The sequence below is a fragment of the Anser anser genome, assembly GCF_964211835.1.
Source record: "Anser anser genome assembly, chromosome: 21".
In the NCBI taxonomy this organism is placed as follows: Eukaryota; Metazoa; Chordata; class Aves; order Anseriformes; family Anatidae; genus Anser; species Anser anser.
Genome location: NC_139742.1, coordinates 4,590,917 through 4,603,251, shown reverse-complemented (window position 1 = coordinate 4,603,251; position 12,335 = coordinate 4,590,917). Strand labels below are relative to the sequence as shown.

The 12,335-nt window shown below is 58.7% G+C and overlaps 1 protein-coding gene across 9 annotated transcripts in view; it reads left to right on the top strand.

Annotated features, from left to right (window-relative positions):
• The window catches only part of ASTN2 (astrotactin 2), a 340,991-nt gene that overhangs the window by 209,019 nt on the left and 119,637 nt on the right, over window positions 1–12,335 (top strand). For all 9 annotated transcript variants that reach the window (XM_083807091.1, XM_083807088.1, XM_083807089.1 and 6 more), the window contains 3 exons: window positions 6,658–6,782; window positions 6,940–7,044; window positions 8,681–8,860. In XM_083807091.1, the coding sequence (XP_083663217.1) occupies window positions 6,658–6,782; window positions 6,940–7,044; window positions 8,681–8,860 (410 nt within the window). The remainder of the gene's footprint in view (window positions 1–6,657; window positions 6,783–6,939; window positions 7,045–8,680; window positions 8,861–12,335) is intronic.

Below are 12,335 nucleotides of genomic sequence, written 5' to 3'. Positions count from 1 at the left end.
AGCGTCTCCTCTGATTCCTTTCCAAACTCCGACGCCTTATCTCCATCTTAAAGGTTAATGATGACGCTTAGGAGAAAAAAACGCTTAAGATCCCCAATTGTTAAGAGAACGGATGCCTGTGCTGGGCCGAGAGCTGGGTCTGCGTCTACGTCGGGAAGGCGAATGCTGTTTGAAAGGCAGTGCTTGTGCTTCCCCGCGGGCTGTAGGAGTGTGGGGCTGCCTGGCAGAGCCGCTGGTCAAGGGGCTGCCGGGGGGTGTGTGGAGAGGCCACGGGCTTCGGGTGGCTGTTTTTGGCAGCTGTGCCCAAATCCCACAGGGGTCGGCCACATGTTCGGGCACCAGCCTCGCGCCGGTTCCTTGGGAAGTCCCAGCGTGCAGCCCTGGCTCCTCTGAAGTCAGTGGGAGTTTTGTTATTTGTTGCCTCATTACAAATAAGCCTAATGAAACTGGCAGGCACGGAGCTGCTTGAGCAACGCTCTGCAAATGATTGCAAACAGCACCCAAAGCGAGCCGCGGGAGGGGACCCGCAGCCTTGGCTCGGCTCAGCGCCCAGCTCGTGGTGCAGAGAGGAGCCCGGCCCTGCTCGGAGCTGCTCGGACACAGAAACCCATCCCGGCTCGCTCCGCGGGGGCTCCCTGAGCTGCCCCAGGATGTCCGTCTGTCCGTCTGCGTGGCACCTTCCCACCCAACTCGTTACAAAGCTGGAACTTGCTGAGCTGATGGAAGCCGACAGGGTCAGCCCCGGCGGCTGTCAGCGATGCTGATCTAATGGGGGAAGGCACCTCGAGCAGCGGCGACACGGAGCAAGACACGGATCCTCCTGGCAGGCACTAAGCAGCTCCAGCCCTTCGCAAACGGGCTGATGCCTCGTTAGCCACATCAGTTGTTGGACATCTCCAGGACCTTCCCGTCGAGCAAGGGTGGCATGAAACCGATGTGGCCTGGCCCTGGCACCGGCTGCAGGCAGCGGTGGAGCTGCTGCTGGGCAGAGCAACAGGCAAGCAAGGTCCAGGCCTCCGCTCTCTTCCCTTTCTCCAGCCAGGGATGAGTCCGCTTTTCATCTCCACCTTCTCACTCATACACTTTTTTTTTTTTTTTTTTTGACTTTTCTTGAAACCTCTTGCAGGAAATCACCTCTGAGCATAGGTTAAGCATCAGAAATTTCAGTCCCAAAGGGAATCATCTGTATATTTGCAAAGTTGTGAAAAATAAGAGCTTTTGCATGGAATTCCTCTTGCAGCCCTGACTCCGTAATGAAGGCATAAATCCAGCTTTGTATACCTGAGCCCTGCCTGCTCCATAGGCACGAGGCGTTGCTGTGGGAACCGCAACTTTCCGAATTTGTTTCCACTCCGCTCTCTGTTTCAGCACATTCCCAACAGGCACTCCAGAGGTAGAAAGATCCACAGCCTGCCGCAGGATCTCCCCCACAGGAGAGGCGGTTTAGTGGAATAAATAAATAGCTGCATAATGGGGAGAGAAGGGAAAGGGGAGAGTGGGTGGAGGGGGGGATAACAGGGCGGGGGTAAGGAGGTGTTGGTTGCTGGTGGAGGTGCTGGTGCTGCCCTGCGTGGCGGGCTCTGGGGCTGCGCACGGGGGATTTGCGGTTTTGGAAGCGGAGCCGCTGCTGGGTGCAGGGGCAGAGCCGGGGAGCTCGGCTGCGTGCTGGCTGCTGCCGGGCGTGCTCCTGCTGCGCCTCCCGGGCAGGGGGACGGGCACTGGGTGGCTTTCTCTCGCCTTTCCCCTGGAGCTGAGGGTAATGTGAGTGCCTGGCCAATTTTGCATCTTCAGTTTCGTTGTTTCTGCTGGTCAGACCATGTGCTGTTGGTGAACCTCTTGCAGCAGCAGGTCACCCCCACCTGCCATCCCCAGGCTGGCCGTGATGCAGAGCAGGATCTCCTTTCCCATCGCTTCCTGCTTCCCCAGCTCCCTTCCCCCAGCAGATTCCTGCGTGTTTCCTTGAGAAACAGCTTCAGGAGAGGATGCATTCAGGTCTTGAAGTCCATGTCGAGATGTCCTTTGCCGGCTGTCACCATCATCGCGCTGTGTCCAGGTCCCCTTGTGCCCACCCTCAGTCCCTGCCAGTCTCCGTCCCCAGAGGCTTTCAGGGCTGGTCTGGGGGCTCAGTCCGAGGGGAAGCTCCAAGGCAGGGCACGGCACCGAGCCCCAAGCGCACGGCACGTGCCAGACATCGTGCCCTGGGACGAGGAGCACGGTGTGTGCCCACCGTCAGCTGAGGATGCTCTGCGGCCCCAGCGCTCAGGTGATTTACCTCCCTGGAACACCTCAATTTAAATGCTAATTCTCCCTGATCTGAGGGGTGAAGCGGCTGGTGATTATTGTCAGGCTGTTTACTGCTGGAGCAGCGCACAGCAGGGAGGTGGCAGGGAGGGATGGCAGTGCAGGGACAGGTCTTCTCCACGGTGCCAGCACCGAGCAGCCGATGGAGGGCTGGGGACAACGGCTGTGGCCATGCTGTGCCACCCCGTGAGTCTGTCCTCGCTCCCCCAGCCCCGCCTGGCCATGCACTGCTGCAACCCATGATGAGCACCAAAAGTTTGGGAGCTGGATGTGACCCCAGGGCCTGGCAAAACCTCCTCGGTCTCCTCTGCCTCCCTCCTCATCACACAGCAGGGGACCTGCTGGCGTTAATGACATTTGGAGTAAATTTGGCTACTTCGCAAGGTTCGTGTTCAGCCCTTATAATTCACCCGTGGCTGAGGTCAGGGAGACGTGGGGACACCTGCGGTGTGCTTGCTTTTCCCAAAGTGGCTGTGGGAACAGGACACCCTCGTTTCTGTCTCCCAGTGACTCTAGATGATATTTTTTGCAAATTCAAGTGAAAAAGAAGGGAGCTATTTCTGAACATCCCCTCCGCAAGCTGGGCTCTTGTGAACTTACAGCCACCCCAACAAAAAAACTTCACTGAAGGGAATTTGGGTCAAAAGCTGGCATTAAGCAACTTCAGATCCATTGTCCCCAAGCCACTGCAGGTCAGAAAGAAGCAAGATTAATAAATTATTCTTGCTGGGGAAGGCGTCCTGGCTGGCTTACATAGCAGAGCTCTGCAGAAAGCGCAATCCTCGCGTAGTCACTTTGCTGAACATAACCACCCTGGATGATAATGTGATTAACATTTGTAGCTGTGCCGGCTCAGATAAGGGTAATTAAATCTCACGCTTCAGGGCATCAGCTAATCACTTGTGGGGTCATTTTTTATTTTTTTTACCCCTTCATGAATATATTTGCCCGGCTGCCGCGATGCGCTGTGAGCATCCGCTGCCAGCTGCGGGCGGAGGCAGAAGCTGGGCTCTGGCTTTCACGTGGCTGCTGCGGGACGTGGTGGCTGTGGCCCCATCCAGGACATCCAGGGTGCTCTGGCTGCTCCCAAATATCTGTGTCAGCACCGCCTGCTCCCCAGGGCTCCTTTTGCTCCGGGACCCCATGGGATGCCACCGCTGCTCCCGGAGGTTCCCCACCCGCTGCGTGGTGCGGTGGCAGCGCTGCAGGGACGCAGCCCCACGCTCTGCCTCTCCGTGGATTTATTGCGTGACCTTGGGGCGTTATTTAAGGTCAGAAGTCCCCCAGAATCTGTACTGCTTGTATTGAGTTTCTAAAGGGCAGGAGGACATTGGCATGCGGAGCTTTTGCTGCCTGAGCTCTGCCCTCGGTCCTCTGATGTTTTTCAGCAGCATCGAGACCCATTTATCTGGCAGTCCGCTCACCCCGAGGCGGGGAAGTGCTCTGGTCTGGATACTGGGGGGGGGGGGGGGGGATTGGGGAAAGAGGGGAGAAACATTTCCTTCTGCAATGACTCAGTGTCTGTAAAGCACCCCAAGAGCCTTGCGTATCCCTCTGGGTGTGCTGGGAAGCAGGAGTTAACTCAGCGTGCATCGCCTGCAGGTAGCGGCATGCTGTCTGCCAGCTGCGCGAGAGGCAGGGGGGTGCCGGAGGGCAGGGAAAGAGGCAGGGGAGGATGTTGCAGGGCTATCAGCTGCTGAAAGTTTGCTGTTTCTTGCCCTGATCCCACCGTTACAAACTTGGCCCCACGGCTGGTAGGAACCACAAGGGGCCTCCTGCAAACCACCCGCACGGAGGTGCCGGGGCTGTTGCATTCCCCCTGCTTCCTCCGCCCCTCACCTGTGTTTCTGCTCGGAGCCAGGAGCCTGCTGCCTTTGCTCAGTGCTTCCAACGAGCACAAAAGCCTGGCAGAAACTCTTTTTCGTGCGTTGATGGTGACCGGTGCTGAGCCGCAGGGTTATTAATAAGGAGAGGAGGAAGAGGAGCTGCAGCCCTCTGCCGGCTGCGGGTTCACAGCACACTGCCCGGCACGCCGTGGCCGGGAGCAGTGATTTTGGTGTCCCTGCTCTCAGCCTTCCCCAGCACAGTGCAGGTTTGCAAGGCGGCCCCATCCCGGCAGCTCGGCGATGCTGGTGCCCACGCAGCGCTGCGGTCAGCCCCGGGGGGCGTCCTCACGGGGGTGGCACGGGGCAGGATGCGTGTGGCTGGCGGTGGGAGGGGAACGGCGCTGAGCTGCTCCCCGAGAGGTGCGGGTTTGGCGTGGGGGAGGGAGGAGGCGCAGGAAGGGCTCGGTAGCAAACACGTGCCATTGCACTGCTCCTGCTTCTGACACCGCTGCGGGCGTGTGCACGCAGCCGTCTGTGCACAGGCCCTCGCTTGGCTTGGCCCTTGTTTTTCCCCAACCTTTTGACTGCCGAGCAGTTAAAGCAAGCGGCACCACAGCCGGCAGCACTGCGGAGCGGGGCTTTTTGGTAAATACCTTTCTGCAGAGGCGTCAGCGGAGACCAGCAGCCGTACATACAGATTGCCCCCGCACCTCACTCCTCCAGCTGCCTCCCTCATCTGCACAGACCCCGGACCTGTCCCCACCACCTCCTTTGTCACCCCACGTGGGCCTCAGTGTCCCCAGTGTCCCCATCCTCACCGTGCACCCCATCCTGGCCCCCTCGCAGGCAGGATACAGAGCCAGGCACACCCCTGGTGCTCTCATCCCCCGGTACAGGGCATGGGGCTGGCCCCTGTCCCATCGGGACGGTCCCCGTGCCCCGGGTGGCAGCGGGTCTCGGTGCTGGGTGAGCCACATCCTGCATTTCGCACCTTGCCCTGCCTGGTAGCTCTGGGGCAAAGCAGCGGAGACGCCGACGTGCCCATGTGCTCCTTCCCGCGTTCCCTAACGGTTTCCCTGATGTTGCAGCCCGTGCCCATGTGGGCTGGCAGTAATTGCAGTCACCCATTTGCAGTGCTAAGGCAGCAAAAGGCTTAGAACAGCAAATCACCGCCCCGCCGCTGGGGATCCCGCCTGTGATCAATGGGAGATTTGTGAGCCTGCGTGTGAGCGAGAGGTTTTTCCCCGCAGACAAATAAAACACTTTTTCTCTGGCAGAGTCTGAAGCGAAGCTCCCGAGATGCGGTCAGGTGCCGGAGGCTTTGAGACACGGTGCAGGGAGCATCCCCGGGGCTGGCTGCAGGGAGCTGCAGCCCCCTGCTCTCCCCCTGCCATCCTTACGCCTTCCACCGGCCGCATCCTGACCCCGGAGCAGAGGCAGGGACCCGGGGAGGTGCTGCAGCAGCATCTCATCACGCTGACACCCTTGGAGGTGGCCGCGTCCCTGCTCAGGGGATGCTCACGGGATGATGGAGCATCTCTGGCTGCGTGGGGATGAGCTGCGGGAGGGGGGAAAATGGGGCGGGTGGGGGCAAGCTACGGGAATGGGGGAAAACGGTGTGGGTAAGGGCAAAATTCAGAGCTGGTCGGGGGAAATCTGCCCGGAGAAATGCAGCGGGGTCAGGCGATGCCAGCCTGAGGGCTGCAGCCTCCCCCAGCTCCCAGGGCTGACCTGGTTTTGCAGGAACCTCCCCTTTTCAGCTCAGAAACCCTTTTGTTGTGGCTGCAGGAGGATGCGCAGCCTCCTGGCCTATATTTTGGCTCAGAGATCAATATTGAACACCCCCCTTCGTGTTCCCTGCGCAGGCGTGGGGCGTTTTGCTTGCCGGGGGAGGTTTGTCTCCCAGCCCCGTCTGCTCACCATTTCAAATAATTTCTCCAGCATCGTTGTTCTAGAAACAATTCATTAGGGGCCTATTATACAATGTTATACCTGCCAAGGTTAGAAAAGATCCCATACACGTGGTGAAATTGCAGTGTGAGCTGCACGCTTCAGCTTTTTCTGGCGTCTGTCTGTAAATGTGCATTTTTCTCCCCGCTCACCCCGGGGCAGAGCCATGCCCGTGGCACTCCTTGGTGACGTCCCCAGCCTGGCAAGAAGCTGCATGTGGTGGGAAGCGGGCAAATTAGGGCTGTAGGATACTTTTCTCTCTCCCCTCGATGCTGCCTGGCAGCCCTACCGTGGCACGCTTTGAAAATCCAGGCCAGAAGCAGCAGACGGGTCCCCAGGCTGGCAGTGTTTCTGCTGGAAAGCAGAGAGACAATGGAGCCGCAGCCCCGGGGAGCTCATTAAGCATCACCCAGGCTGCTTGAAGATGGGGCAGAGGAAAAAAAACAAAAACGCATCCCTCGCCAGGTCTGCTCCCAGGAACCCACCTGGAGACGTCCCCGGCTGGCCCCGGAGCAGCTCAGCCCCGCCGCCCAGCCTCAGCCCGCGTCTGTGCTTTGCAGTTGTGTTTTTGTCTCTGCAGGGAGAACAACTTCATCAAGGACTTCCCGCAGCTGGCCGACGGCCTCCTGGTCATCCCGCTGCCCGTGGAGGAGCAGTGCCGCGGCGTCCTCTCCGAGCCCCTGCCCGACCTCCAGCTCCTCACCGGTACGGGCACCCCGGGTGCATCGGCACCCCCGGCATCTCGGGGGCCGTCGCGGCACCAGTCCTGCCTGCAGAAATAGCATGTGGGCTCTGCGAGCCTGCCCCGGGCGGGCAAAATAGCCAAAAACACGGGGTCTGAACGCCGGCTGTTCCTTTGCAGGAGACATCAAGTACGACGAGGCGATGGGCTACCCCATGGTGCAGCACTGGCGCGTCCGGAGCAACCTGTACCGGGTGAAGCTCAGCTCCATCACCCTCTCTGCAGGTGAGGTTTCTGCCAGCATGGAGATGGCACGTCTGCACGGGCTTCTCATGCAGAGCATCTCACTGGTGTTTTCCATCTCCAGGCGCTGCTCAGGCAGGAACTAATGCTCCCAGTGCTGCTGCAGAGGCAGGCAGGGAGATATAGAAATACAGAATCATTTGCACTGGAAAAAACCTTCACAATCACCACGTCATCAGCCTGACCTACCGAGTCCCATCCCTAAACCATGTCCCTAAGTGCCACGTCCACGTCTCTCTTAAATACCTCCGGGGATGGGGACGTCCCCGTGCAGCAGGTTTTGTTGCTTGCACGAGCTCCTGGTTACAGGGGGGAAACTGAGGCAGGGAGCGGTGCCACTTGGTTGGGCAGAGGCTGCAGTCGGAGCCAGGACAAGCTGGTGAGCAGCACGATGGGAGGGATTCGTGTGATGCACAGCGTGTGCATGGATGCACGTGTGTATGACAAGCAGCAAATCTGTGAAAAGTGTGGTTTCAAAAGGACCCAAGCTGTAGATGCAGCTCATATAACGCAGGCAGTGTCAGGTGAAGAAGGGGCAGGCGGGATGATCCTGCAAATGCCAAAACATTTCACTTTCTCGTTTTTATAGCTACACATTTTGGTCCAGAAACGCTGAAATGTTTTGTTGTGACCTGAAATGTTTTGCCTTTTCATTTCAAAACAGCATTTGTTATTTAAAAATCAACCTATTTTTGAAGGGAAAAAAATAGAAAGAAATAGAAAAAGATTTAGCAGAGGGCAGCCACACAGCCCCAGAATGAAGCAACCTGCTTGGAGCTGAACAAAATCGTTGGGGTCAGCCCCGAATTAATTCTTCCAGCTTTTTCCTTCCACCAGCCTTCTCCTCCGATCAGCCAGCCGGCCAGCCAGGCAGATAACCCCATTTGGGTGACAGATGTGACGTATTTTCTTGCAGTGTGTTTTCAGTGTCACCAACGAAACGAAGCGATGATACTGGCCCACTCCAGCCGGCGTCACAGCGCGGTGACTCCATGATCTGTGCTCCCTGTAGCGCAGTGTTGCACGGCACCGTCCCTGACAGCAGCCCTGGCCACCTGCACAGGCTCTGCAGGACGCTGCTCGAGGCATCGCCCGACCTGCCTTGGAGCAGAGCGGCCAGAGCCCGGCCCCATGGGTCCCCCTGGGCTGTCCCCAGCTTTTGTAACCACAGCCAGGGGTTGTGCAGGGGATTTACGCAGGGGATGGTCCGCGGTGCCATCTGTAATCCATTCATGCTTGCACCAAGACATCGCTGGCTGTGGTTGCTGTAAAGTAAAGGCCCAGCACGTCCTGCGGGGAACACACTGCCCAACGTCCCCGCTTCCTGCAGGACGGCCTGGGATTGTGGAGGGCCCATGCTTGTGTGTGCACACGTGTTTCACATGTGCATCCTTGGAAATGTGCTTGAGAATTCTCTCAGGGAGAGGAATCACTGAGGGATGGCAGAGCCGCAGCACGGGGTAAGCAGCAGGTTGTGGATTGCAAGAGCAGAGGCAAAAAAGAGAGGCAAGGGGGGGGAACCGCGTCTTGTGCCCCCGCAGGGGTCTGCACGTCCCCCGGGGCTGCAGCTGCCTGCCCTACCTGGCCCACCTGCCCACAGCGTGCTTCGCTCCCACAGGCTTCGCAAACATCCTGAAGATCCTGACCAAGGACAGCAGCCGGGAGGAGCTGCTCTCCTTCATCCAGCAGTTCGGCTCCCACTACATCGCGGAGGCGCTGTATGGCTCCGAGTTCAGCTGCACCATCCACTTCCCCAGCAAGAAGGTGCAGCAGCAGCTCTGGCTCCAGTACCAGAAAGGTGAGGAGGGCAGAGCCCTAAACGCCAGTCGTTTTAATTCCCATTTCCCGTCGGTCAGCCCCTATCCCTTGTCCCTACCCTCGCTGTCTGGTTCCCAGCCCTGCCGCCGTGCCCCGAGCCCGGGGTGCTCCGGGTGGGTTTATGGAGATGGGACGTAATTGAGCTGTCGCAGAATGGCTTCGTTTTATTGCTTGTGACAATGACGGTCTTTAAGGAAGTGTGTTAAATCAATAGCGGACTCATTGTGCTACACTATAAATAACGAGACACATCATTAAACAGGGCAATAAACTTCAGGACTTTGAAGTAATACAATTAGGTTATGTTTATAAAAACTCCCTTATCGCCGTCGCCTTCCATTTGCCAATTCATCTCCCTCCTCCGGGGAGCTCGGGATATTCCCTTGGCCCGACGTCTTTCTGTTGGAAATGTCTGCGGTGTTTCTGGCGGGGTTAGGGCACGTTGCAGGGCTCGGGAGGCCGTGAAGGCGCTTCCATCCCGCCCCGTATGCGCTGCCGACAGCGGCTCCTCCACTGCCGTCGGCCGAGGCGCCCGCCAGCCCCCGCCACCCCTTCCCCTTCGCCTCCGTCTTCCCGGCACAGCTGTTCCTGTAGGCATGTGTGTAACACCCCGCACTCATTTGTTTGGGTTTTAAGTTGTGATAAATGAAGTTTGCCACAGCGCTGCCCCTGTTTAGCAGGAGGAAGCGGTGCGGAGGTGAGTTGTGTGCGTACACGCGGTGTTACGAGGCGTTCAGACACCAGTCTCCTGCGAGCCCTTTGTGGATGTGTCCGTGGGGTGCAGGCCTGGAGCAGCTCCCGGTCCCAAGCCCGGGGGTGACGGGATCAATGAGGGCCGCCCGTTCTGTGCCCACATCCTCCGGCACCGCCGCTGCTCTGCGGTGCTGGGGCCACGCGGTGACCGGTGGTGCCACCCAGCCCTGCTGCGAGAGGTCCCCAGTTCCTCAGCCCCTGCAGCCAGATCCCTGGCTCTGGTGAGGGTCCTGGATCCCTGAGGTCCCACGGGGATTTTGTACATCACACACAGCCAGAAGCGTTTTATTTCTGGCTGTGCTGCGTTATTTGGGCGCTGGGTGCTGGCTCCCACCCTATTCTTGGTGCGTGGCTCCGTCGTAGAGCAGGGTATGGCAGCTGGCAGGCTTGGCAAGGTTGAGGTAGGTTGGTTGGTGCTGCTGAGGAACAAGGACTGTAATGAGCTCTTGGATGGCCTGAAATGCTCCTGGAAACAGGTTGAGGATGCTCAGGGCTCTTGTGGCTGCCGGGGAGGCCGGCTCCGTGGGTAGAGGAGGGCACCGTGGGGAGCCCAGAGCTCTCTCCTGGGGAAACCACCGTGAAGAGGCAGAGCTTGCGTTTATGATAGACAGATTTTATTCCCAGCATCTCCGCTGATTTACCCTCATTTTAGCAGTGACATAAGGAGGATCTGAACAAATAGCCCCAGCTAGACGGCTCCGGATGCCTTCTCGACTTGGAAACAGCTCTGGCCCGGCAGGCTCCCCGCGGCTCCTTCCAGAAGCGCTCTGAGTGCGTGCATGCATCATCCCCAATAAACACAGCAGCAGGGCCAGGATAACCGTGGTTTGTTAGCGAGCAAAGCAGACCAGGAGAGGGGGAGATGAGCGTGTCTGCAGCATCGCGCAGAATTATTTTAACATTTTAATCAACTCTGTGGCTGCCAGGGCAGCCAGGGATGTGGGTCAGCGCCTGTGCATTGATCCCCGCAGCCAAACGGAGGAGAAAGTGATGCAGGCTCCTGTGGGGGCTGCTGGAAAGTTTGTTCCCCCTTTGGGGTGAGCATGCTGCAGGCACCACTGGTGTTTGCAGGCAGCTCTAGCCATAGAAATGCAAAATGAGCTGTTTTGCTGGCGGACACGGTGTGCTGGGGGGCAGAGCAGGTGCTGAGGACAGGAGCAACCTTCCCCGGCGGCCCCAGGGCAGCAGGAGCAGGGGACAGGAAGGGCAGAGCCAGACAGATGATTTATGGGGATTGTTGGGAGGCAGGAGCCCCAGGCGGTGACGGAGCCGCCTGCCCCAGTCCCAAGGGTGTGCAGGAACAAACCCTACAAATGAGAGGCAGCGAGGCCGGGCTGCTGCCCACGTAATGCAGCTGCTGGGTGCCCATGCTGCTCCCCTTCCCGAGCACACACAGACACTTCCCCAGGCTCCCCCGAGGAACTGAGTGAGCAAACCAACCTGAACTGAAATTTTATCTCATGCAGAACGATTAAAATTCCATTTTTAATGCCTGCTTGCTCAGGCTCTGTGCAGCCGAGCCACACTTTAACTCGGAGGGGCCTCCGGGTTGGGGGACTTTGAGATTGACCTGGCCATCGATCTGTGCCACGGGAGCCCGCCTCAGTTTCCTCCACCACCAAAGGCAGCATTTAACACCGACGGCACCTCATTAAGTTCCCACCAATTGTGTGAACGTTTTAATTTGGTGGCTGGGGCCAAGGTGACAACCCAGGCCACCTCCTGTTGCATTTAAGACCGGGCTGGGTCTGCCTGGAATGGGGTTAAGCAGCAGCCCCGGTGGTGCTGCAGCCGGGGTTTGTGGCTCACGCAGGGGTGCCTTGGCTGTGGCCGAGCAGTGCCTGCACAGCGTCAGGGCTCTGTGTGCCCCACCGGGCCCCGCAGTGAGCAGGCTGGGGCTGGGCGAGAGGCTGGGAGAGGACACAGCCAGGATCGGTGACCCGAGGTGGCCGCACCATCCAACGTCACGCTCAGGAGGTTGGGATCAGTGCACTGCAGAGACACCGTCCCGAAACACGCAGGGGGAAAGGGAGGGATCCGTCCACCAGCAAATAAAGCTGCCAGGGGTGCTTCATCCACCAACAGGGATGTATTGGCTCCCTGGCCCCCGGCTCTGGCTGGATGAGGAGGAGAGCTTGGCTAGGAAAGTGAAGGGCGGCTCTACAGCAACCGCTGACAGCCCCGGCGGGATTCTCCCAGCGCTGTTCTAGCTCGCTCGTTCCCACCGCGCTCCACAAAATGCAGAACAAATGCCTGTAAGTGCTCTGGCACTTAGAGAAAATGGAGACATTATCAGTGGTAACGCGGAGGGTCTCGTCTTGTCAAGCATTTGAGTGACAACTCTTTCCCTTCACGCCGTGACGACTGGCAGAGCCTCAGCATGGGAGACTTCTGTTCTCCAGCTGGGAAGAGCTGGGAGAAGAAACGCCGTGCCCGTGGCTCGCTGCCGGGACCACCGAGGAGCTGGGAGAGGGGCTGGAGGAACAGGGAGCGGTGTCCTCGTGCTCAGGATGTGCAGGGCACAGGTGCAGATGCAGAGGTTCTCAGTACCAAACTCTTGCGTTGCTGCAGTGCTTTAGGTCCTCAGTGCGTGCACTCTTCTTCCCACGTGTCCTGCGAGCAGCAAATCTCTCGAGTGTCCTTGGCTGGGGCTCCCGGGCCCCGCTGGGCACTCAGCACACTGGGTTTTAGAAGTGGCTGAG